Source organism: Conger conger, chromosome 1 (assembly GCF_963514075.1).
Source record: "Conger conger chromosome 1, fConCon1.1, whole genome shotgun sequence".
Lineage (NCBI taxonomy): Eukaryota > Metazoa > Chordata > Actinopteri > Anguilliformes > Congridae > Conger > Conger conger.
Window position 1 is genome coordinate 20,558,373 of NC_083760.1, and position 26,500 is coordinate 20,584,872.

Consider the following 26,500-nt stretch of genomic DNA (forward strand, 5'->3'; position numbering starts at 1 on the left):
CTGCAGTTACTGTTTTTAGAAACACATTTTGCAAATAGTCTAACACCTTTGTGATAGCAATGTGAATTTGAAGCATTCTGACAAGCATTGCCATATATTTAATAATAGATAAAATCGAATGCACATTTTACAATCGAAAATTTTATTCATGAAGAAGCACATGAAAATTCTCTAATAACTTAAGACGGCTGAAGTTCAAGTTCTTGATTTGAATGGCTTGGGGAAACATAGTACATGGTACATTCGGCTACCAAGAAGAAAAAAAACAAAAAAAAACACGGCAGAAAAGTTCTGCTGTGAGTGGAAAACAGCTTGGCATTTCATCAAACAGTCTTGATTGACAGTCTTTTGTACCTCATAGAGTCAAACCTGTGCCACTAAGCAAACGGTCCACTTCAATGTGAAGGCATTCGCATTACATGGAAGGCTTTTTGTCTTAATTTTTTAAAGAGCATCAGTGGGTCACTCAATTCTTTAACCTCACTATTGACCCGTCATCCTGTAACCTTAATCAGCCTCTGGTCCCAGGATTAATCAGAAGTTGAAAAGTAGCTTTGTAAACAGCTGTCAAGGACTTGAAGTGGTTGATTCCTCTGCTACATGGCAGTATCAGTGCAGCTGTGACAAATAGGATTCTATTGCCTGTAAAACAAGATATATTACAATGAGGTGCAACTCTCTTGACCTTTTCTAAGATAGCTACAACTATGGTCTTTTACATTTTTCATGCCAGCTCCAACAATATAATAGCATAAAATCCTGAGGCACAAGAACCCTGTTGCTCACCCTTGCCATTTCTCCTGTAGTTCCTGGAACTAAACGTAAATGGCAGCCATGTTCCCAAAATTCATGGAGCTGTTGCTTCATCACTTGAATATTCCTACAATAGAAAGAGCAGACTTAAACTACATTACATTACATTATTGGCATTTGGCAGACGCTCTTATCCAGAGCGACGTACAACAAAGTGCATACCCATAACCAGGGCTAAGTGCACTGAAAGACCCTAGAGGGAAGATAAATCAACAAATAAACAAACAACAAAGCAAAAGTGACCAAACTTAACTATCCAAATACTGCTTACCTAGCCAACTAAAAATACCAAAACACAAAGTAAATCACAAAGACAACAATTAAGGTTCATAGGGAGGTAGGGAGGGATGGGGAGAGGTGCTGCTTGAAGAGGTGCGTCTTCAGTTTGCGCTTGAAGGTGGGGAGAGATTCTACAGTTACACTAGTTAAACTAGTACAACAAGATGGTGTATGACAACAAAGACAATACAATGATATGGGATAACAACCACATTTCATTAAGTGCATATACCTATCATCTGAATGGCTGTCAGGTGTACTTTTGTCATCTGTAGAGAGCTCGGGCCACCACTTTTTTACAACGGATTGAACCCAGTGTAAACCCACTATCAGGTATCTGAAAGACAATAGAGTTTGACAAGGTTTCTGAAGCTTGGCTCTGGTCCAGATATGACTTAATCATTAATCTAAGCCCATATTTCAGTAAAATATTGCAACTTACTCTTCATACTGGCTGGTAAGCATATTTTTCACAAGTGGTAAAAGGTCCACACAACACCCAATGGATATACATGGTTTTTCATCTTGAAGGCTATGAGGAAGAAATGAGAATCAACCCAAAAGTATCACTTAAACATCACTTAAATATTTTATATCTTATCTGACATGCCATAAAGAAGAAAAAATACCTTTTAGTAATTATGGGCAAGCAGTCAGCAAGGACACCTGTATCTTGGATCCTATTGAAAACAAGACATTATCATCTTATAATAAAACATTTTAGATTGATCTAGTTTTAAGTCAAAATGCAAGCTGGTTTTACCTGATAAGGTATGCAATCAATTCCCCTGGATTTCTTCGCCACAGAGTCAAAGCAACATTAAGCCTAAGATTTCTTCCAAAAAGCACTTGTGCCATTGTATTGTGATCCTTTGAGAGCTGTTAAAAATAGATATACATATAGAAATTTAGTTTGCTGAAAAGCAACTGAGCACTTAAACAACAAGAACACCTAAGAACAGTAACTTTTAGTAATTTAGTATTTAGTTTAAACTTGAATCGGATTTAATTCTCAAACAGAAAATTCGACAATGACATCTGGTGGTAAAGAAAAAAAAAAGAAAAAAAATATTGTTGTTTTTGTTAAATTAAATGTGCCAGAGAACAACATAATTTATTCCAGTGCTTAGACCAGATTGAGAATCAGTATTAAAGATTAAGTTGCATCATAAAAGTTGTGTGAAAGTACCTGATCCTAGATCTACCCTGCACGATCACCTGTGTGGGATGACGGTACTGACAAAGTGGGAACTGGATATTTTCTTCCACACAAGAGGTAACACTGCATACCCTAGTAAAACATTTGCTACAGTTAGGAATGACTATCCAGCTGCAATATAATAATCTTATGGCATATTCATATAGGTATAATGTTAAGGCTATTCCTTTAAATCGCAGAAATCGCTGAAACACATGTCACATACAGAATACAGATTTCAGAGCAGTATATCCTGCACATCACAGCTCTATTATTCTAACCTCTGTGGAACAGTCAATGTATTTGGACCCAGCCCCATCCATCTTGGTGGCCTCAGCAGAGTTCAAAGGGAACCCACGATGGCCACCACAGAGCACTCCTTTCAGGTCCTCTGCACAGGCCAGTTCGTTCTCCTTGTTCGCCATGTCACAGCCCCTTCCTGCCACGGACGGCCTCCGCCGCCCCCCGGAGGTCACCGTCACGTGACGGGTCTTCCTCTTGGAGGAAACCACTCGTTTCACTTTGCCAGAGCTGTGTGCAGTATGACTCACTGGAAATCTGTGGAGAACAGGTAAGACTTAGGCTCTGCCCAGATCATTTATTTTCTTGTCTACACAATATACTATATGCCCTCTAACTAGACATTTACAGTTGGGATCTTTTTGAAATATTTCTCACATAGTGTGCTTCTAAATTGATTTTTCTTAGCTGATGTTAATGTTGCCATGGAGATTATGCACAGTGGTGAGTATCCAGCAGCTGACGGCTCAAGAAAACTCACCTCTTCTTATTTATTTCTTCCTTTTTAAAAAAATCCACCTAAAACAGAAAGAGAAATGAAAGGACAACCCAGATTTCTTCTGTGCCAGTCATGTCTACCAGGCAATAATACATTTGGCCACATTTCTTTATATTCAGAAAACATTTATTATGGCAACCTCACCAACATAAAAACCTGCTTTGATTCAGAATGTTCCGTAATACACTCAGCTAATGATCTGACCCGCTATTCAAGCCTGAGGTTATATAACATAAGCTTATATGCATAAATTCACACATAACAAAAATGTAAATGGACAAGTATTACATTGTTGTGGTTACTAGACAATTTTGTATATTCTGTCCAACATGTGCTGCCAACATTGGAAGTGGATCATTGACATTTGTGTTAGGTCTTGACCATCAACTTGTCCACTTGTCTAGTCTGCTACACACCACCCACTTACCTCCCTCATGTTGCTCACAGCAACAGAACGTATCCGATGTGTAAGAAGTTCACTGGGCTGTGCCTCCTCAAGACTCTGGAATTCTTGCTCTTCACAGTCATGGTCACCAGAGGCCATAATATAGGAAGACCCTGAAAAAGACAAATATTCTCATGTTATTTTCAATACATTCCAAATGTCTGTTAAATTAATAAAATATTATACATTTTCTTAAATATCCAAATAAAGAATTCCGGGATGGCATCCTAAGCTATAAGAAGAAAACTTAATATCAACACAGATATAGACCTATAGAAGGGAACCAATCATCAAACACCAGCAATTCTACCAGAACAACCCCGTCACAGTTCATGTTTAAAGCAGTTCTTAATGATCGCCCATTGAAATGCATGTAGTAGTCACGCAGCACATATGGTACTGGAAACGACAGACGCATGACCCAAACCAGTTTGACATGAAGGGGGGGGGGGGAACGAACAGCGTCACACAAATGCAACAACGTAGCATGTCCGAGTACCTGTGCTATTCAGTGTGTGCCGTGTGCCAACCTGGAAAACAACTCCCACGGAAATGGAACTAAGGATGTACAGTCGAGTGCGCTCTGAACTTGGCTGTAGTCGAGCTCGTAATTTAGGCTACATGTTTTTAAAATATCTCGAACTGCGGTCAGTTCAGTTTCACGATTACAACCGTGACAGATTGTAACATTCTTTCACACTTTAATGACTATGTTTACAAGGCCCGTTCTACTTAATTTCAAACGGCCGAGGTTCGTTACCGTATCAAGAATCGGCCCATTTACCCATAATTCCTATGTCTGCAGTCCAATACTGTATTTTCACATCACGTTTCATTTCCCATTGAGAGTTGCTCGTGAATGCATTCAGATTTGAACAATTTACTGTGGATGCAGTAGGCCATAACATAATTATGTGCCAAGTCTGCAAACTGATCAAGACGGGTGCCGCTGGAAGCTGACCAACCTAGGCTCCGGCTTGCGTCCCGTTTCCGTGTATACTTATTTCAATTTCATCAACCATGCATATTTTCCGAGATACGACACGGTAAGATGAAGTATTATTCGTATTGTGCTAAATAGCGTTCCATTACTTCATACACCTGTTAGCGCGAGAGTGCGAGACTTCTTCGTAAAATGAGAAATATATAGCTAATTAAACCGTGAACTAGCCAATATAAGTAACTTTGTAGGCGACAAGGCCTAAGCTGCGTGAGGTAGTTGGCTAACTGAAAGTGTTTTTCGTTTTACATCGGTACTTAGATGACGATTATCTGTCAAAGCAAACTGAAATATGACGATATGCACACAGCTTGTTAGTTCCCTAGACACATTTGCTATTATATCTAGTTGTCGCTGTATGGAGCATTTTAGCGTATAGTGGTCTTTATGTCTGTATGATAAACAACGGTATAACCAGTTCAGGCGAAACAAAACAAAAACGAAACCTACCGTTACATTTTCTTAGCTTCCTGGAATTTCTCTAGCCATTCGAGAATTTCCGCACTGGTGTATAGGCCTACGCCAAGTTTGCAACAGAACTAAATGTATAGAAATTAAATGCACGATATCAAGAAGTCGAAATATGTATGCATTTGAGTCCAGCCTGCGCCATTCAAACATGGGAACAGTGCATGTTGGGGGATTTGGCTCATCTGGACGCTCGCTGGGGCTTGGACGCCCCCCAGTGATGATAGGATAGAATGCATGCATTGCATTATTACATTACAGTCCATTACATGACATGGAGGCTGCTATATAAAATTTTGAACAAAATATGCAACTAGTTGTCACTTTGTGAATTAAATTAAATGCAATGTATGCAGTCAAAGATATATCTTAAGCAATATCCTTACTATAGCAGAGACACAATATTTTATCTGTGATTAGGATTAAGAGATAAGCACCTGAATCTAAACATAATTCAGTGTTTGTTAAATTGCTTAAATCACTTACGGTTTTACTTATGGTTTTGACATTATTTATGTAAATATGTTGCTTTGAGATTCTATACACACTAAAAGCCTAGAAAATAACTTGACTAAAGCTGTTTGGTAACAATGTCAAGTTTCTATCCTTTTGCCAAACTGTCAATCATGTCCCATGTTTTTTAAATGGGACTTAATATTGAAAAACATCATGCACTGCTAGTTATGCTCTTGCATATAAACAATATACAGTACTGTGCAGAAGTCTTAGGCACCCTAGACTTTATCATATATATATGTTTATTTTTTTGCATGTGTTAGCATAAAATAATACATTTGAGATTTCCAAATATTCATTTCCTGAAAGATTTAATTTTACAGAGATATTTTTGTATTTAATTTAAAAACGTAACCTATTACTGTATCAATTAACTACTTTTTACACAAAAAATCAAGGCTGTCTGAGATCATAAGCAAGGAGCCAACCAAAGTCTGCAGAAGAACTGTGGCAAGTTCTCCAACATGCTTGGAACAACCTCCTTGCTGATTGTCTTACAGAACTGCAGGACAGCGTTGGCTATCTCAGAGAAGTTATGCAGTTTTAATGCCGAAGGGTGGTTACAAAAAATATTGATCTGATTCAGTTTTTAACTATTCTGCCAAATTACAAAAATGTAATGTAAAATGTATAGTACGTTTATTTATTTTTGAAAGAATCTTATCTGTGCAGAATGGTGCCTAAGACTTTTGCACCGTACTGTATAAAAGAATCCATGCACAATTAATTATACACTAATGTTTGCTTATTAAAAGTGAGGTTTGTCATACCAGAACTGTTCCCCTTTGAATTACCTGAAAATGAGCACCTCATTATATAGGTATGGTATAATAATTTCAGTGCTCAATATAGCTGAGGAGGACATAATTCTTGATGAGGTTAATGTGCCATAAAACCATAATTCAGCATCTGAGCGGATAGGATGGGGTTGACTTGTAATGAGGAAATGCATTGTGTATTTTCTGAATTGCTGACAAATGATTTTTTTAATTTTAAAGTGTGGGACTCGAAGCAATTTGATGTCATTAGCAGAATGTTGAAGTAGGTATTTTTACCGACATATAGTTGAATATAATGTATTCCACAAAAAGCACTGAATAAAAGAGGAACACTATAGTCTATCACCCAAGACATCCAGAAGAATGGCAGTACACAGTGGCATACCCTAGTTGCAGAAAACGTAATAATGTTTTGGGTAGGTTAGGGTAATAAAGAACTATGCTCTATATAAATTGCTGCATTTATAATTTACACTCAGACACGAAGTGACAACAAAGAAAACATCATTCAGTTTTTAAGCCCGCCCTTTCCCTTTTTTTGCTGAGTGACAAAATTACTTCTGCTGAGTTCATGTTTTGCAGTTGTTTTTGCCTCATCTCTTCGGATGACTGATTTTGAGTTTACCTCCAGAGAGATATGAAACAGCACTCTGCAATCCTCACCAAGGAGCATTTAACTTACGGCCACTGAATCCAGCTCACACAGTCAACTGCAGTAGAATCAAAAAGTATTACCAGTCTCTGTATACAGTAGTGCTTCTGCATAGGCCTAGTACACCTGTGCTGTACAATTGATTGTGTAGTTCCTCTGTATTGATGAAAGTGGTGACATACTCAGCACATATGCACAATGAACTGAAATACTTTTCTACTGTATATTGTGGTGGGTTTAATGCCATTGTATAACCTTAAATGCTCTGGGAAGTTGTGAGTTTAGTGCTTCTGTAAAATGGAAACAAAAAAGCCAGGTCAGCGAAAGACAACTCTAAAAGTCATGTGGTTGATTGCAGACCTATCTCACGTACAGTATCTGTTCGCCCACAGCAGTAATCTTCAGTAACGGACAACAGAAAACAGAAATGGCCTCTCTCTACACCCTTCTGAGTTTGTGTTGTCTGGCAGCTCCAGTGGTACTTGACCCCCCTCCTTTTAAATTTCAGCCAGAACAGGTGCATATATCTTATCCAGGTAAGATTTCAGTCTTTATTTTCAGTAATCTTTTTAACCTTTTTAGATGCCCAATGATTTCACAAATAAATGCAAATCAGACCAAACAAATTGGTTTGTTTGTTATTATTGATGAGCTGTTTGTTTGTTTGTTTAATTTGGTTTGTGCCCTGGCTAAATTAATTGGTCTATTCTGTGTAATATGTTTACTTGGGCTGCCATAGTAAGCAACATGACCCTGTACAAATTTGTTTTCAGAATATGTAACTCATTATCTCACAGTTATTACAGTACTCACTTAGAGTCTCACTTAGTTATTCAAACTACAGCAACGAATAGTATCATTTTAGCAGTTTAGAGTTGATAGTCTGTTGGAACCAATAAGAATTCCAATATACATATGCACACAGACACACACACACACACATACATGCATTGTTATATATTCTTACTGTATATTTTGTATGTATTGTTTTAAGACAAACATGCTACATAATAGAAGGGGATACAGAGGGAAATTAATGGCATTGCATTTCTCTTATCTTAACAAAAACAAGTTTGCTCTAATACAGCTTGCTCCCTTCTGTCACCCTTCAACACTACACCCATCTATACAGTATACAGCTAATGTCAATAGAATGTTTTTAGAAATTCCTGTTAGAATCCATGTGTGCTTTGGAAAACATATGCTACCCATTTCATGCTTAATGGCACGTAGATACGGGTACATTTCCAGTATCCATCTCTCCCAAGGCCATATTTAGCCACAGGAGAGAACATAAGAACTAGTGCATGATTTACCAATCCCTTTGGGTCTGTTCCATTGACTATTCACAAGTTATATAACTTGTTAAGTGGTCATAAAAATACAATGCCCTTTTTGTCCGTGTTGTTTGCCCGTGCTGCAGGTGTTCACACCAGATAATTACATCTTTCTTAACAGGGGTCCCTTATTCCATTGTGATTACTTGGACTACCTTCAATAAGACGGAGAGCGTGGTAGAGTATAATGTGTGGGGTGGAAAGCTCTTTGATCTCAGGGCCAAGGGGACCAGCACCATATTTGTGGACGGGGGGTCAGAGAAGAGAAAACTCTACATTCACCGGGTCACACTGTCAGCCCTGAAGCCTGCTTCTGCCTACGGTGAGCACACATTGGGGGTTCTTTGCGGTTTTGGGTACTGCTCCTCAGGCTCCAGGAGCCAGCAAACGTGGAAGCATCCGGAAATTGAGGATTGAAATGGGGCTTGACGCTGATGTGGATTCACCACCTGTGGGGCCAAGCACAGGCAGGGCCCTCAGGACTCCCACATGTGAGCACAACAGTCTTGCAAGGGCACTGGGCATCAGACACGTGGCCAAACCTAGGCCTCACATTCTGCTGTGGCTCCCTCCCCCCGTGCTCCCTGTCCATACACCCACAGTGATAATGTGCTGGGAGTCCTGTTTTGTCTGGGATTGTTTTTGTGGGTTGCACCAGGGGTGGGGTGGGGTAAGTCAATTTTTCTTAGGCCCGTGTGCTCTGTCGTGGGCGCGTTTCACACGACCCAGGCTGCCTCCTCTTTAAGCTCCTGTTTGCTTTTGCCTTTGTTGCAGAAACATAGGGGTGGTCAGGAGAGGGAAGGCAGCTGCAGCCTGTTGTGTGCATTTCATCTCCATAGTAAACAGTGACCTGAGAGCACAGAGGGGCCGGCCCTCTGGGCCCTAGCTTTGCTCACACACTGGGCGCGGCTCAAACGCCTCACCAGCAGTCCTGTGACTCACGGAGAGCAGAGCCCTAAGATTACCAGATGCCCAAAATAAATAGCACACCTAAAACAGTAAATCACATTTCAAACACATATTCACATCCTCGGCTTGCGTTACCATGTGCAAATATCCAAGTGATCTTGCCAAGAATGAGCATTCGGTGTGTATGGCATGTGGTAATATTTTATATCTTGTTACTTTGGGTCTGGTGATAGTCTTCTGTCCTCAAAGGAAAAGAGCTTTGTTGTTGATGAGAGTTTGTGGTGGAGGCTGATTTGGTGACCTCCTTTCCTACTTTCTGTGTGTTTTTACTGCAGTGTATCACTGTGGCAGTGAAGCTGGTTGGAGTGACATCCTCTACTTCATTGCCCTCAACGAGAGCAATGCTTGGAGCCCCAGGTTTGCTCTGTTCGGGGACATGGGAAATGAAAACCCCCAGTCACTGTCCAGACTCCAGAAGGAGACCCAAGTTAGAATGTATGACGCCATCTTGCACATTGGTAAGGAGCCAGATCAAAATTGCTTTTTTTTCTCAGAATATTGAGTAAATATGTTCTGTTCTATGTCATACTGTATCACTGAAGATATTTGTCAAGTTAATTGGGCACATACAGTATTTTGTGGTGAAGAAATTATGGAATTTGTAAAAGATGTTTCCAGTGTATGAAACATTCTATGTGAATTGTGACCAAACTATAATGTGTGTAATTAAAACTGTATTTCTCTGGAAAATGTAATAATATTGTATTTTTTTGTTTCCAAGGGGACTTTGCTTATGACATGGATCAGGTAATTTACATACATTTTCATAAAACTCTGAACTTAATTTGCCACCTTGATTGCCTGATGTGGCAGACAAAATGTACAAGGTGTAGTTTGTGCTAGATATTGTCAGTGGCCTTGTGTGATTAGCAAACACACACAGTGGAGTCTCGATATGGGTCTGTGAAGATCCTAGGCCTCTCCTGTCTTGGAGGATCATGATCCAGGGCTATCGCTAGCTACCGTCACCTGTGCTTTGCCATAGACCAGGAGCCAGAATAAATGCTTAAAGCCGCATAAATGTTGCAATGAAGTGCTGAAACCCTGCTAACGGGGTAGACTTCATCACTGCTTACAGTGGGCCAGATCCTCAAGCCAGTGTGACTGACTCACCTGTTGATGTCTCCGGGATTTTAAATCCTCTTGTGTGCTCTTCAGTAGGAAGCATCGCAGCGGATCTACGTAAGATATTTTTCATTTTGTATTCAGGTCATTAAATGTGGGATGTATTAAACTGGGTTTTGTGGGGTGAATCCATAACATTTTAAGGGCGTATGTTGTTATGTTATGTTATTAAAAGGGTCTAATGGAATAGAGATGTCAGGAAACCCTGGACAATAAAATGTCTGTACTGCTGTTTAAACTCATGGAAAAAATGAGAGGTGATCCTCTGCTGGAATTTTCTGGAGAACCATTGACTTTGTGTAAACATTACGCACAGTATGGGTTCCCGTAATGTTACATCCTGGAATTTGGCTTTATATGGGCAAATTAAATGTCTGAAAATGAATGCACTCATTACCCGTCATATGTGCCAGAAAAGGAGAACAAAATATTTATGATTCTGTGATCAGGCGACCGCAAAAATGAATCTTCCCATTTCAACCAGCTTTTAGCTGGAATAGAACCCCATTCCACTGCCTTCTGGACCTTATAAATAGAAACTGGCATAGTCTGGGGACACAGAAGAATCAGCCAAAAGGATCTTAATTGACTGCTCTAAAATGAAATGTCAAATAACTGGCTATGATGTTTTCTTGGAGTGCAGATACATTTTTAAAGCTGGAAAGTTTATATATGTCAATACCAGACGTGACTGCTGAAGAACTCACACCTTCTGTATCCACCCATGCCTTGTATATCAGGTATCCCAGTCTAATGGTAATTAATAATAATCATGACTTCTAATGACATCACACCTTCATTACTGCTGAAGAAGTCGCACCTTCTCTGTCCATGACTGTTTGTATCACTGAGGTCCCATAATGTGCTACCATAATGTGGTGCTACCATACCTCTAATGGTAGTTAATTACTCTTATGATGCTATGACATTTATCACAGGCACTATGGCATATGTGTCAAACTCCTGGAGGGTGACAGTGTCTGCTGGTTTTTGGGTTGTTCTCAAGGCCTCAATTGACAACTGCTTGAAAGAAAGGCACAAAAACCTGCTGACACTGCAGCCCCTTGCTGTTTGAGACCCTTGCACTAAGGGTTTCTCCAGGTTCTTGGCTACTTTCCTCTCTGGCTCTCTTATTATGGCCATCTAATAATCGCCCAGTAAGTCCCTCCCTCACTGACCTTTACCCCACATCAATGTTCAGTCGCTAAGTGGCTGGCGAACAGGACCCAGCAGGGTGCTACACAGTTGTTATGACTGATGTGATTGACCCTACACATCAGGGGATCTTTCTCATCGGGACACATGTTTAGACAGGATATCTGTCATGGTCAGAGCAAGGCCAGAGCCTTTGTTTTGCAGAGTCAATAAGCTGCTGCAAGCAGGGGAATGAAGGTTAAAAACTGAAGCAGGTCAGTGTGTAGCATAATGTGTAGGGCTTAGGCTCTGAGGTTATAGGTTTGATTCTCAATGATGTTGCTTCCTTGTTCAATAAACTTGAATCGCTTCAGTAAATGTCCAGCTGTGATATGTGGATTGTACGTGAGGAATGTAAGCCAGTAGAACCTTTGCTTTGCTTCCATTGAGTACAATATATCCCCATGGATATAGGTCCATATCAGATTTTTCTGATTCTGCTGAATGGATCACCACAAATGAGCCATGCCACCGTATCACCGCTGAAATGCCATTCTCAGTCTTGGTTTTCTTCCCCCTCTCCATTTTGTGAGAAAAAGCTTATTGCTCATTACCGCTTTTACAGTCCAGTTTATGTGCTAGATTCTGAGATTTTGTGGCATCAATACATGGTGTTAAATGAGGGCACCCAAATACAATGCATCTTAAAATTGTTCTGTCTGTGTGATTAATGTCATTAAATTACATCCAAGTCTAGGCTTATTCCCTTTTACCGGTTACAAGGAGTTCTGTGCAGGAGCTGGCACTGATAGGTGGGGGTGACCAGTTCTGTGTTCATATTACAGGACAATGGCAGGATTGGGGATGAGTTCATGAACCAGATCCAGTCCATTGCTGCCTACGTGCCATATATGACCTGCCCTGGGAACCACGAGAGTGCATAGTGAGTGTCCCTCTCTCCGTGCACCTTCATCACATTTGCCCTCATCATCTTCTTCTTTTGCCTCACCTACCTAGGGGCAGCCTGTAACCTACCGGTTCAGGTACATGACTGGGACCCACAAGGGTGGTTCAAACCCTGGTGTAGCCACAATAAGATCCGCACTGCTCTTGGGCCCTTGAGCAAGGCCCTTAACCCCACATTGCTCCAAGGGGGATTGTCTCCTACTTACTCTAATAAACTGTAAGTCGCTTTGGTTTAAAGCGTCAGCTAAATAATATGTAATGTAATACAAGGCATCCAGGCTGCACATGCGCACACACATGAAAAAACAAATATACACAGGCATACACGTGCAAGCCAATGCGCACACACTTACAGTAAAGTTTCAGCAAAGTTTCAGCATGTCATCCATCAGGGCGCTGGTTTGTAAATTAATATGAATTAAATTATAATATATAATGGAATTTCCATTCATGCTCAGAAATTCTGGACACAATGCTACCACTGTACAATGCTGGATTGGTTTATTATGAGCCAAATGGAAAAACTGTGGGGCGCTTATTAGATCTGCATGTGCAACCAGAGTGCTCCTCTTAGTACACTCCTGTGCTCCGGAGCCCAGACCTCTGGCCACTGTCAATATATTCAGAATTACGTCTGCTCTTCTGTAGCTACCTCTAACAGCCTAAATCCATCAAAACCATTTCAATCAGCAAGTGCAAGGAGCTCCAACATCTAATAACCGTTAAATACAGATGTCAGCAAGCACTGGTGTCTGTAGATGCAATAATTACCCGACCTGGTGAAGTTTCCAAAAGCCATGAAATAGCTCCTGGCTGGAGCTTTGGACTGACATGGTTCACGTTTCCTGTTTTTTCACTCTCAGATCCGGGTGCTCTGTTTGTTTTATTCGTTTGCCCAGGAGAACAAATGTTGTGCTTGGCAGCTGCCCATTCGTTAATCGTCCAGTGGAAGGAATAGACGGTTTATTACAAAAAAAGCATATCACTGAGCCTGTAGTTCCAGACAGTAGTCCCAGAGCTCCATAGTGCTACTATTCAGGGAATGTGGTATTTCTAAGTTTTTATTTGTTTGTTTGTTTTGTTTATGATAATAAGAAAAATGATCACAAAAAATAACAACTGCAACGAGGTTGCTTTTTTTGTTTGGATATGAGGCGGAGGTTAGAGCAGATGAATGACATCACCCCTGGTGCCAATGTATTATCCGATGCTATCTTTAATACCAAATAGAAAACACAAGGTTTCAGTCATGTGTTACCGAAACATACTTGCATGCATATGTTAGCAAGTCTGTCCGATGCCCTCCCCCTCAAATCCCCAGTTTGTTCATACATCATTCATCTCTTGGCTATAGGAAACAGAGATTGGGCAGGGAACGGGGTTCTGCCAGGCACAAGGCTTACCCAACACCTTAGTGAGAACTGCACATATCAATGAAAGTTTGCAGGAGGCTCCTTACCAAATGCGCTGGGTTTAGTTTCCCTTGGCCTGCCTATAGACTTCATGGGCCTTGTGAGGGCATCACTGGGATCACAACTTTACTCTGACTGCATCCTACGAGGGAAAGAGAGTTAGCTAATGTTGATTAGAAGTGCAAGGTTGTCTTTGCTCCAATGTATAGAGGACCTGGCAAAGTAGTAGCTGACAAAATCAAATTCTTGTCTACCAGAAGCCCATGTTAGCTGAAAATGGACTAACTACTTCAGTGCACTTGCAGCAGCTGAGTCAGGAGATTTTTTTTCTGTTGCGCACAAAATAACTCGCAATTAATTGACTGCATATACATGTTTTTTTTCTTTCCTTTTATAAATTTCCTCTTCTTAATCCTCATCCTACCACCAGTAAAGGCTGCAGTTGTCAGTGTCAGTATTATGAGTTAATATAGCTTTATATGAATTATACTCTCAGAGCCCGGGGCAGCTCATTGCAGTCTGAGGTGTTACAAGGTAAAGCAGTTTGTATAAGGGCACATTTGTGGTATTGCGTGGTGCATCTGGGGTTTCCACCTCAGCACCTGTGGGGTCTAGAGCCTTTCGCACAGCCCTCTGCCCTGTAAACCTTTTGCCCTCAGTTGAGCTCTGTCTCTCTGCAGGCCCAAGTCAAGCTGATGTTTTTCCACAAATATGTCAGGCATGCAAACCTGTAACATAGACCCTTTTGAGTCAACATGAACAGAAGCACTAGATAATACTGTGGGTAAACAGTGTGTCCAGCTGCTCTGCACCCCGTTGCCATATTTTTCACACTCGCACACACTCACACACACACACACACACACACACACACACACGTACACATACACACGTTATGCAAGTAATGTTTTATTATATCATTAAAGTTTTGGCAAAAATGAAAAACAGATTTTGTACGGTAGAGAAATGTTCCTGGTTTCCGAAGTTCCTGCAGTCTGCTACTGTACGACCGGGATGGATCCTTCAGTTACCGTTTGAAGCTGCGGTTGTTCCACAGTATTAAAGATCTTGGTTAACGTCCCTCATATTGCTGCAGACATTGGATTATTTCAAGCCTGGGCCTGGAACTGCTTCAACAACCACCAGCGTCAAAACAAGTCAACTGTCTCCAAAATAGCATGCGGCTGAAAAAAGCAGCTCAGAATTGGGCCTTTAGGGTTGCTATGAGTAATTTGAATTGCTTAGTAATGAGCAATGTGAAACCAAATAGTGTATGTTTATATCCATAAATGTATGTACTGGTCACTGGTATGTACTTTAAACATTCCGCTTACAAAAAATTTGGGCAGTTCAACTTTAGTTCGATTGCAATTATTGCAGTATTACTGTGGAATTATGCAATATTTTGGACACACTTGTTTGTTATAATGCCATTTTATTGCTTCATGTGCAGTAAACCTGAAGTAGAACTCTTTTGTACTGGATTTTAACTGCATTGTTAAACTGCACAGTAGCTGCGGTAACTTTTTCTTTGGATCCCTACACCCATTTGAATGTACCATATGTCTGGCCTGTATTATATCAATTATCAATGTTGTTGACGACTGCATCAATCCAATGTATAATGATCTCAAGAGATGACACATCCATTACCTTCTTAAAATTAAATGTGTTCTTTGTTAAATTACATCAACAAGAGTTAGGACCAAAACTTTCATAGTTTGTCTATATTGCATGGATTTAGGCAACACACAGCGACCCGGTTGAGACAAGTTTTTACAGTCTTTCCCGTTTCTGAAAAAAACTGCATGCACTAATTTAGAGATATTGTATAGGGTAATTCCCTTTCAAACAAACCAAAACAAAACAGATGTTTGTTCCTGCTAGTTGGCTCAGTTTGCTCAGCGCTGTAAGCAGGGAGCAGTTGATGGTTATTGGAGGTGGCACAAATTCAGACCGCATGCGTCTTCAAGCCTTGTGTGCCACAATGATCACGTGTTCCTCTAGTTTTATGCTTTATGCACAGCAACTAAAGACCACCCCGTGCCTGTCTTGCCTGAATTTTTTATGTATGTATTTAATTCTCCCTACAGTAACACTGCAAAAAGACAGACTAAATTATTTTCGCACACGTACCGCGGAGCTTGAAGGGGGAGTACAGCTCTTTGTCAGGAGCGTGTGTGAGAATGTTGGCAGTCTGGAGGACAGTGAATTGCGGTGCAAATGGAAAATAAGTCTGTACACACGCTTAAAAGGCGTGCCTCTGGGGCTTAAAGTGCAGCAGCGGCCGGAGCTAGGCTCAGAGCACAGCAGGCCATATGTCCTTCCGTATCAGTTTGACTTAATGCCAAAACAAGAAGCTAGCAAACCATTTCCCCCCACGGCTCTCCTCAGGCAGGAATTCAACCGTTTCGTAACATATACCAACTTCCATGTACAAACCTGGTATCAGTACCCTGCCCTGTAGAAGAACCGCAACACTAACAGTGTTTAGTTTCACATAGAACACCCACAGGAGGGAGGGTAATTTCAAAATGTATTGAAAAAATGTTTTTCTCTTTTGAATGATTGATGGCCTCCATGTCTCCTGATCATTCGGATAGTGGTACAGGGGAGTTTTAGAGTGAGCTGTTGTGATTGCATTTAAGACCATTAACTAAATTCCAGAATTTGCCGGAGGAGACAGGAGACAGAGTACTGAACATGTCAGGGGAGAGAGTTTAAATCCTGAGGATCAGCTTTTGACAGATTTTAAGGCCTTTTTTCAAGAGGAATTACCATGAGGGAGTATATCAAAAATGCCAAATAGAATTATTGTACGGCATTATACTTTGTGGTTTAATCTGAATGTTCCGATCGTTCTTTCCTTCAGTATTTACTGTCTCTTTTCTTTTTGAACTTGTGAACGCTGGTAGGCTGTTGTTCTTGGCTGTTCCTCCAGACGTGAGAGCACATTATTGATGTCTTCAGGGCTGCACGTGTTTGTTTTTGTATGTTACGTCTGCAACTCAGGACCCCTCATTTTTGTTTTTGTATGTTGTGTCTGCACGTCAGGGTCGAAAGTTTTTGTTTTTGCCTTTTTCGTTTTTTCTGTTTTGCACTTCAGAACCACAGTATATAAGACTGCTTCAAGCGCACTCCCCCACAGAAGTCCTGATGGTGGCATTGTGTAGATCTGGAGTTTTCAGTGGTCAGCTCCTATTTCATTCCAACCACAAAACCATCTGACTAAATGATGACCCAAAGGTCCAGCCACAATATTCTGATATCCCAGCATTCCAGCTGCATGATGCCCACGTATCTGCGCATATCCGCAAGTGCTTCCCTTGTTCCCCAACACAATGTGTACTGTTGGTCCTTCCATGTGGCTGAATGGGAAATGACCAGTGCCATTCAAAGCAATGGAGCATGAACTGAATTACAGATACAAGTTCTCTGGCTCACCGCGATTTGTCCATTGATTTCTCCAAACATTACAAGGCATGGGCTATGTGGTTAGAATAGTTTGAAACCTCAAGATGACCAAACAGAATATAGAGTCTGTTTGATCTCACACTATGTTTTTTGTGGTGGAAAAATGCATCTATAGGGCTGCTAGATTGTTTAAATGATTTCCGGAGTTTTGACAAAGCGGCACTGGTAGCATTTAGGGCGGCTATGTCTTGATTGTATTTGACAAGGCCCAGACTGGAACATATATCTTTCAATCAAGATTTGTTTCATGATCTCATCAGAAAGTAATAGGAAAAAAAAATAGGGAAACAATATATCTGTCAGCTTGTCTAGTTACATACTAGAGCGTTGAGTTTGTGATTTGAAGAAATGACATAACAAAATAGACGCATTGTTCTGAGCAGATCATATTTTCCACTGCGACCTTTTCAGAAATGTACAACGGTTAGTACTTGAGCCACTGTTGGCCGTTTGTGAGATAATTTCCCCAGCAGTTATTCTCAACTGTGGTTGTTTGATGGCTGCTTATTTTACATGATGCTAAATTATATCTAAAATGTTTTCAAATAATGCACCATGAGTTGGAATGTCAGTAAAAGTATGAGCGCTTCAGTGGGAAGTTGTATTAGTTCCACTCAATCAACTATAATTTTTTGGAATGACCAATCATGACATTGTGACAAGAACATCGTCTAAATGCAGTGCAGTGACCAATAAACACCAAACAACAAATACTGGCTGTACATTTGGAAATAATTCACAATCATAGGATTTACATTTTAACATGAAGTTAAAATGTAAGAACATATCCTAGCTTTGTAGCCAAGGTCCTCAGTAAGAAAACATCTGAAAACACCTGTATAACCACAAGATGGTGGTATGAAACTGTGGATCCAGACTGTCCGTCTCTGCCATATAGAGGCGTCATGCTCAGGGAACAATGCTAGGAGACTGCCAACTCATTCTCCACCAGGAGCTAAATGGGGGTCTGAACACAGAGTTCCTGTACCCATCAGACAAGGTAAACACTCAGGAATGTATACCACTCATCAGACGGCAATGCAAGTATTCCTTTGGCTGTAATAGTGCCGTAAATAAAGATATGGTCCTAGGAGTTCTCAATTTAGGATTTGTCTAGATGTCTGTGTTCCTGGTTTGCTATATTAATTTTAATTACATGGTGTCAGTAAATTATAAACTGTAAATTATAGACATAGTATATTCCAATTATTAAAAGAACAAATTCAAAGAAACTGAATGTCCCGCAAAAACTGAACATTTTCCTTCATTGGTTCAGACTATAATTGACCACAAAAACAGTATGTCTTTACACAGAGGAACAAATTGTTTTCAGGGTCATGACTATCGTCATAATCCCATATCATCCATCCCTTTGACTTGACATTGAACACTTTGAGAAACCCTCAAGCCACATAACTGTCTTGACTATTATCTTTAATTTAATCTGTGATCTGACTCTTCTCTGGTTGCTATTACCCAACATTAATGTTGTCAGTCTACTTCAGTACCTCAAATTCAATCAGGTTTTCTGGACCAAGCCATCACTTCACCTCTGTCTTACATAAGAGTGCAAACCAACCAGGCTCACTAAACCCACTGGAAAGAAGATGATCTCTCCTCTTCATGGAAAAGTTAAATTGCCACCAACCATGAAGGAAAGCTCACTTCGGTAAACGAATGCTTTCTTAGTAAGAGTTTTCCTTTTTGTGGCGTGTATATCAACATCGATTTGTCCAATGATAATATTTGGAAAATAACACGTGCAAGGAAGGGCAAAAACACACTTCAGCCCAAACCACTCTTCTCTGCTTAAAATAGCAGGTTTGTTCTTTTTTTAATAAAAGTGCCCTTTTCTGTGTTTCTTGGCCCGAGTGAGTGACAGACACGCGTATGTATTTTTAACAAGGGGATACTTTGGTGCTTAGGGACTGGTTGGCGAAGGGGTAGGGAAAGCCAGGAGGAAATACCTGTTGTGTTTGCTTGTTTCACTTTGTATTTTATCTGGGTGGGCACATGCATGTTTAGGGTGATTTTGATTTACCTTTATGGATCAGTATCAGACTGCTGCGTCCTGCTTGTGTGGTTCCAACATCGAAATTCTGTATCAATTGGGGCAATGATTTTCCATATAGTGCTGTGTCATGGTGTTTAACTCAAACCAGGATCACTGGCCAGTGCATGTGCATGTGTTTTCAATCATATGAACTACCATCCTAGTGTCAGTGTGAGGGATGTACAGTATGTATGGCAAGGGCAAAACACGTACGGCAGTGTAATTTTGACACTGGACTACTAGTGTCCAATATGATGATATTTTCACTAATGAGGATGATGTTGTATTTAAGAGCTGAGGTCACTTGTCATTCAAATCATATAGGACTAGTAATATGTCCCTAACCTAAGGTCTTATTCTCCACAGTGGGTGCTATGGGAGGTGAACGTTTGTGTTCAAACCAGCAACATGCATGGCAGACAGGGAGAAATATTGCATAAATATTTTACCTCCTGGGCAATGTCTCCTCTGTCTACGTTGGAAAGTTTGCCTGGGGTCTGTCAGCTGAGCAACCTCCTAAGTTCATCTGCCTATGCTGTACTTTACACCAAGTTCACCCTTTCATTTTGAGGTCAAAGAATTTTCTTGATTAGTCTCTTGGGTGGTTATTTTCAAATTGCTTTTTGAATGTCCACCAGCCCTCTCCTTAACAGCCACAGCGGGAAACCACAAAACAGTGGACAGGGAAATGTTTCTGTTGCTAATTTGCTAAGCACGCCATCTCCACAGACTGTGCATTTCATTGGCCTTTCCCCACTGTGTTTTTACAGCAACTTCTCCAACTACAGGAACCGCTTCAGCATGCCAGGAGACACGGACAGTCTGTGGTACAGGTAGGAAAACAACACCCCAGTGCTTGTGTTAAGGGCCAGGCCCCTGGGAGGCTCTTCCTGTCCCCCCGGCCCTAGCAGGAATGGAAAAAGGACTCATCCGGGGGAGGTCATACGCCATGTTCCCTCGCTGGACGAACAAGACCATCATAAAGAATTTCAAATGACACCGGAGGAGAGAAAAACAGGCACCAAACGGCGGCTAGCGGAGAAATCATTGAACCTGCCTGCATTCTTTTATGCACAGTAGTGCTGAAGGATGCGGCAAAAGGAGCAGCGGAGGTCCAAGCGGAGGTCTTTTTCTTCACGACGGTAAATTAATACCCTGAAGAGTCCAGCTATGTGCGGTTGACCACAGGCCTGCAGGCTGTTCTCCCGTCTCAGGATGCAGCAGGACCTGGGCTCAGACGTCGCACGCTGGGGGCATGCCACTGGAGTCTGTGTGGGGGTGGAGTGGCAGGGGGGGCACTTTGTGTGTGTGGGGGTGGGGCGGGAGGTGGCACTATGTGTGTCTATGTGGGGGTGGGGGGGGGGCACTGCATGTGTGTCTATGTGGGGGGGAGGTTGGCGTAATGAAGGCTGGAGCAGGCCAGCAGAATCACCGCTTGAGGGAATAAACTTTCCACCCCCGTCTACCCCCTCCCTCCCTCTTTCCACGCTCACAGCCCTGCTCTCACTTTCCCCTGTGCTATTGCTTGCATCCCGCATCTTTTGATGGCTCTGCTGCCATATTGCATGGAGGAGTCTGATGATGGTGAACTGTCTCAATGCAGAAACTGCTCTATGCTGGCCCTGAGGAATCAGTTAGGTGTCAGGGACCTAGTGCTGTGAAGCTGACCCTCACTGTTCTTATCTTTCAAAGGATATGTTTGTTGTGAAGTAAAACACTAGACTGAGAAAAAGGGTTCTCATATGAAGTCAAAATCTGTTCCTTATCCTTATACCTTTATATAATTTCCGTCTTGAGGAAATTTTTTGTTGGTTGTTTTTGTTCCCTGTCGCTCCTTCTGCGTAGACATTTCAGCTGGACTTGCTCCGTGGGTCTTTGCTCTTCATGGATGGAAACAGAACGGTAGCTTTGCATGGCTGAAGCTTGTCATCGATGCCTTTTGCGCACCCCCTTGGAATGTTTTTCAGGAAAACCCTTAAAAATATGCTGGAAAATGACATGCAGTCATTAGTTTATGTGTACGTGCGGAGTCTCCATGGTTGTTTATGGACTTGTTTTGCCTTCCCACAGCTGGAACATAGGGCCAGCCCACATTGTCTCTTTTTCCACTGAAGTCTACTTCTTTCTTGATTATGGTGTGGACCTCATTTTCAAGCAGTACGAGTGGCTGAAAAAGGACCTGGAGGTACATTTTATGAGTATCTTTTATGAAATATTGCCATTATTACTGGACATATGCCATATTCCTACAATTAGAGAAATGGTTGGAGTCAGCCAAATGTCCCATTGTTTGTACGTAGGGATTTCCCAGTGAAATGTTCAACAGCAATTTTTTCCAAATAAACTAAGCACATGCATATCTTTCTATCGTCATTCTGCCAAAAAGCATTCATTAATAAAAACCTATGAAAATAAGAACTGGAATGTATTCTCACGAACCCAGCATCAGAGCGAGCTGAAGCTCAGTGTCTATGCTCCGTGGTGTTTACAAAGCTCTGTCTTTCTCACACTCTCTCAGGAGGCCAACAAACCAGAGAACAGGAAGGCACGGCCCTGGATCATCACCATGGGACACAGACCTATGTACTGCTCCAACGACGACAAGGATGACTGCACTCGGTTTGAAAGCTATGTATGTTACCATCGACAGTAGGTCTTTAACGAATGTAGTAACCACGGAACCGAGGAGTTAATCTTGTTTTGTATGTCACAAAATTAATGGATGAATGAATTAGTACATGGACATGGTACATTGTGAATGAATTAAAGACTGATTGCCCTCCTGGATGGGTATTAAGCCTGGTTGATTTCTATACATGTGGTTGGTAATCAGATGAACCAGATTTTTTATGTACTTGTGCATAGGTATTTATATCCTGTGTTACCAGAAGTATGAATAAGTGAAAACATGAATTGTGTCAGCTGCTTTAATGTTTCAGTTTTGAAATATTAAACATGGGCAGCCCATTAGTCACATTCAGTGTTATGGTCTTACTGTCTGAGGTTGATGTAGTTTGTAAATGTGGATATTACACTGGAATGCATGTCTGGCTGAAACTGTGTGTAAATCAATCAGACCTTGACAGGTAAATGTGTGAAAAAGATGTTAAAGGACCAAGAGTTTTAGAGGGCACTGAGTTCGGCGCCAGAGAAATGAGACCCCCAGCAGCAGAGAATTACTAAGTGCCATTCAGAGTTTGGCCCAGTTGGACAAATTTCCTGTGTCAAGACCAACTGCCTGTATTCTGTACCTGTAAAAAAACAGAACCCTATTACTAAATAAGGAATCTTCATGAGTTGAAAGGAGTCATCCATTTTGCCAGATCCAACTGCCAGTAACATTGTTAAACACTGGGCTGGCCAATGAAAATAACTTCATATAATTTTACTAACGCTTCAGTATCTCATAGTAATGTTTCAGGTTTTCTTTGCATCGTGTGCTATGCTGTGCAGTCTGTAGCCATTTCCATTGGTATGAACCTGATGGCTTTGTGCTATTATCAGACAATAATGTCACATGTCAAATGGAAATGATAAAATAATAACTGAAAAAACATTTGTTGTTCGTTACGGCTTATAGTGTCTCACTTTTTATTGTTAATTTTATCGTTCATCAATCACAATTTTTGAAACTAAATATTTGACACATGCCTGTTGCATGCAACCCTCATGATGTGTGTGGATTGACAGCTCAGACTGGCCTGACAAAATTGATATCAGGTCTTAGTTCCTAGTATGAATTAGTCTGGGCTCTTACTGTTCTGTTCCAGGTCCGAATGGGACGCAATGACACCTCTCCACCTGCTCCAGGACTGGAAGAGCTCTTCTATTTGCATGGTAAGATTCCTGGGTCATGACATCACAAACAGATGGTGTCCCTTCTGACGGGTTCACTCCTCCCGTATCCATCCGCCACTTGCTCCAGGAAGTTGAGAGTATTTCAGTGTATTAGTCCCTCTCTGGCTCTTCCCTCTAGTATTGGCTGACAATAAGCAGACCCCCTTTCCTGGCATGAGCTATTACAACTGTTTTTAATAGTTTGCTGCTTTGTATGAGCTTGCACTGGCATTTGATTTTTGAAAAGTTCATTGAGGAAAAATTGGGCAAAGTCGTAGAAAAGCTTTTCATTCCATAAGGTTGAGCGAGCTTACCTTTATATGCATCCACAGCAGGTGGTGATCTCAGGCCTCCCGGTTACAGACGAGTGAAGAGAGGCCAGAAATGGTCCAGTGTGAAATCTAAAAAGCAAACAGCCTGAAACTGAACTGCTGTGGGAAAGCACGTCATTCTGTCGATAATTGCAGGGTTTTGACTTTCTGTATTTTAGGAGTAGACTTGGAGCTGTGGGCTCATGAACATACATATGAGAGGCTGTGGCCCGTCTTTGGGTATAAGGTAGGTGAAGATCTACGAGTGAAGGAGTAAATGAGAAAAACATTGTTTCTCCCTCATTCTGAACAACCTATATTAAAGGACTGCTTTTCAAGAGCCTTCTGAAAAATGTAACATAAAATTACAAATAAAAAGATAATATGGTAAAGATGGCTCAAATGCACTTCAAGTATGAAAAACAGCCTTCTTTTCCTCAGGTATTTAATGGAAGCATAGATGAGCCATACGTGAATCCCAAAGCTCCGGTTCATATTATAACTGGCTCCGCTGTGAGTAATCCCCTTAATGAATGTCTCAACTGTCATATTATAACCACTGCTTATTACATCATGTGTGTTACCTCCTGCTGCTTATTTATTAAGTCATAATAAATAATGACTTTTACTTTATCCTATTAATTTCCTACAACTCAAAATCGAAATCACATAACTTGCCTCAATAACCACATTAAAATCTCTCATAAGACCTCAAGAACACCACGTTTCTCAGATCATATCATTGAAATCATGTGAAGTGCCGCAGTCAACAACAGAAGAGAGAATGCTGAGAGGTTGAAGTCACTCAACCACACAAGCATTAGTCATCTCCCATGTAAAAGATCCTTCAGGGAGAGTACCAGAGCCATAGCCCACCCTCCCAAACATCACAAAATGTACCACAAGCTGAAGAGAGGCATGCTGTTATTAACCACGCTGCCACCAAAAAGCCTGGACTGAAAGCGGGCCAGGATCGACCGCAGGATCTGTGATGGATTGTCTTTCAACGGATGCGCGTGTTGTTTTCTGCAGGGATGCAAGGAGAAGCACGATGGGTTCATCCCAGAGCCGAGGGATTGGAGCGCCTTCCGGAGCAGCGACTACGGCTACACCCGCATGCAGGTGCTCAACGACACCCACCTGTACCTGGAGCAGGTCTCCGATGACCAGGTGAGTGGGCAGCCCCCTTCAAACTGCAGGCCTTTGTAGCTCATCTGCTGGCTTCTTCCTGAAGTAACTCTGAAGAGTTTGATTCATTCCTTGGCTGTGATGTCACTCATCAAATGGAAATGTGAAAAGCAGATTGAATCTGGGTGATGTCATTGTTGCAGTTGAACTCAGGTCTGGCTGTGAGGAGCAGACTGAAACTCTCTGTTTGTTTTTTAGTACGGCAAGGTGATTGACAGCATCTGGCTTGTGAAGGAAAAGCATGGTGTGGCAGCCTGGCTCTGACCAACACTGGGTCTCAACGCTGGGATGCGGTGACTTATACTCAACATATCAAACTGGCACCTCTCTCATATAAGTGAAAGCACAATCACTTGAAAGCTGCACTTTAGCAATCTTTCAGCAATGCAATAATACATTCACATAGTTCTTTTTTTTCTACTGTAAAGTAATATCGCAAATGGTAAAATGATTATGTCCTTTTAATTTTGTAATGCTTTTAATGTTGTCTCTGACTCAAAACTCTATCAAAAAAGGTAAAGCATAGATGCTTGCCAGAAAGTTCTTAGATGGTTCATGAATCAGTTTTTAATTGTAAATATATAAAATGGTTCCTTTGTGTTTTAATGATGCAAACAGATGCAGGGAGACAGGTTTACTACCTGATTTGATTTATGGCGATATAAATGGCTTTCTTTTAAATCCTTTAGTACTGTTGGCTACTGTTTTAAAGCCCATAATCTTTGGATTGGCTATAAATAGACTGATCCAGCATTTTCTTGCCAATAAGGGAAATTGTAATGGTTGTAATGTAAATGATGTTAATTTTTCACTTTTGTGTATCTGGGAAACAGTTTACATTAAATGTATGAAGGCCAAAGGCATTTATGATTGTCTGCCAATAAAACCCCTTCCTTTGATCGCTGCTACAATAGAAGGACTGTGGGGAATATAGACTTAATTTCTAGAGCTCTCCAGCTAAGTCACTCAAGCTCACTTGGCCATAATTGGACATACCTGGCTGTTACATGAATAACAAACCTGCGATACAATATCTGAGACCATCTATGAGAATGTGCAGCCAGTGAGAGAATAGAAATGAGCCAATATTAAATATACAGGCAGTGAACACTGAACGCTCCATTGCAAAACAGACAGGTTGCATGACACCCCTCATGTATAAACCAAGCCAACATTTTTTTCAATTAATTAAATATTCATGATTATTACCATCCAATGATATCCATGCAGCAAATGTCTGCAGGTACAATATTAGATGGTGGAATCGAATTAGTAAGTACCAACATTATGTGGTGGTAGATGGTAAAATGGTAGCATGCATGCCCCATTGACGTATACGTATACATCAAGGGCTCCCCGTCAGCACATTCAGACGTAATGAGTGCTTTTCGCACCCTGCTGTCACGCGTTAAAACGTCATTCCAGCCCAAACGTCCAGTCCGTGTTATGGAAAGCCTTCACAGGAAATCAGAGAAATTCCATGCAGTCTGGGAGGTTAAATGGGGACACAGGGACGTGACTCATGGCCACGGTCACGGTGAAAGCAACAATAGGACTCCATGACTGTGCTATCCTACCACTGTAATTTGGTAAATATGCCTCTGTCTAAACAACCTACTGTAAGGCAAACTTACAGATCAGATTAGGAGTTGAACATATCACATTATAAGTAGCAGATGGCTACTGTATATCACTTTTACTTCGATATCTTGCATTTGAATTTAGCACTTCATAACAGTTGACCT

The 26,500-nt window shown here is 41.1% G+C and overlaps 2 protein-coding genes across 4 annotated transcripts; one reads left to right on the forward strand and one right to left on the reverse strand.

Moving 5' to 3' along the window:
• Positions 1–125: 125 nt before the first annotated feature.
• On the reverse strand, positions 126–5,180 carry LOC133123734 (KATNB1-like protein 1). Its single transcript, XM_061234237.1, has 10 exons — positions 4,985–5,180; positions 3,517–3,647; positions 3,072–3,109; positions 2,572–2,848; positions 1,856–1,971; positions 1,722–1,772; positions 1,535–1,624; positions 1,325–1,429; positions 787–880; positions 126–642 (listed from the first exon to the last, which is right to left on the reverse strand). Exons 2-10 carry the CDS (start codon positions 3,631–3,633, stop codon positions 610–612), a joined length of 921 nt encoding a protein of 306 aa, XP_061090221.1. The 5' UTR covers positions 3,634–3,647; positions 4,985–5,180; the 3' UTR covers positions 126–609.
• Positions 4,262–25,654, forward strand: acp7 (acid phosphatase 7, tartrate resistant (putative)). Of its 3 annotated transcripts, XM_061234224.1 has the most exons (15): positions 4,262–4,580; positions 6,517–6,559; positions 7,342–7,485; positions 8,408–8,608; positions 9,531–9,713; positions 9,977–10,002; positions 12,360–12,457; positions 20,190–20,252; positions 21,490–21,604; positions 21,938–22,051; positions 23,190–23,256; positions 23,747–23,814; positions 24,009–24,080; positions 24,600–24,737; positions 24,954–25,654. In XM_061234224.1, exons 3-15 carry the CDS (start codon positions 7,377–7,379, stop codon positions 25,017–25,019), a joined length of 1,320 nt encoding a protein of 439 aa, XP_061090208.1. In that variant the 5' UTR covers positions 4,262–4,580; positions 6,517–6,559; positions 7,342–7,376; the 3' UTR covers positions 25,020–25,654. The 3 variants fall into 3 exon arrangements, with proteins under 3 accessions (XP_061090208.1, XP_061090201.1, XP_061090193.1); XM_061234217.1 differs by lacking the exon at positions 6,517–6,559 and having other exon boundaries at positions 7,345–7,485; XM_061234209.1 differs by lacking the exon at positions 6,517–6,559 and having other exon boundaries at positions 4,264–4,580.
• The last annotated feature ends 846 nt before the right edge of the window (positions 25,655–26,500 follow it).

Coding starts and splice junctions, on each gene's coding strand:
- acp7 (XM_061234224.1), top strand. CDS start 7,377: ATGGCCTCTCTCTACACCCTTCTGAGTTTGTGTTGTCTGGCAGCTCCA. Junction 7,486..8,407: donor GGTGCATATATCTTATCCAG/GTAAGATTTCAG, acceptor CTTTCTTAACAG/GGGTCCCTTATTCCATTGTG. Junction 21,605..21,937: donor GGCTGAAAAAGGACCTGGAG/GTACATTTTATG, acceptor ACACTCTCTCAG/GAGGCCAACAAACCAGAGAA.
- LOC133123734 (XM_061234237.1), bottom strand. CDS start 3,633: ATGGCCTCTGGTGACCATGACTGTGAAGAGCAAGAATTCCAGAGTCTT. Junction 1,625..1,721: donor TTGCCCATAATTACTAAAAG/GTATTTTTTCTT, acceptor TCTTCCTCATAG/CCTTCAAGATGAAAAACCAT. Junction 1,430..1,534: donor CTTACCAGCCAGTATGAAGA/GTAAGTTGCAAT, acceptor ATTGTCTTTCAG/ATACCTGATAGTGGGTTTAC.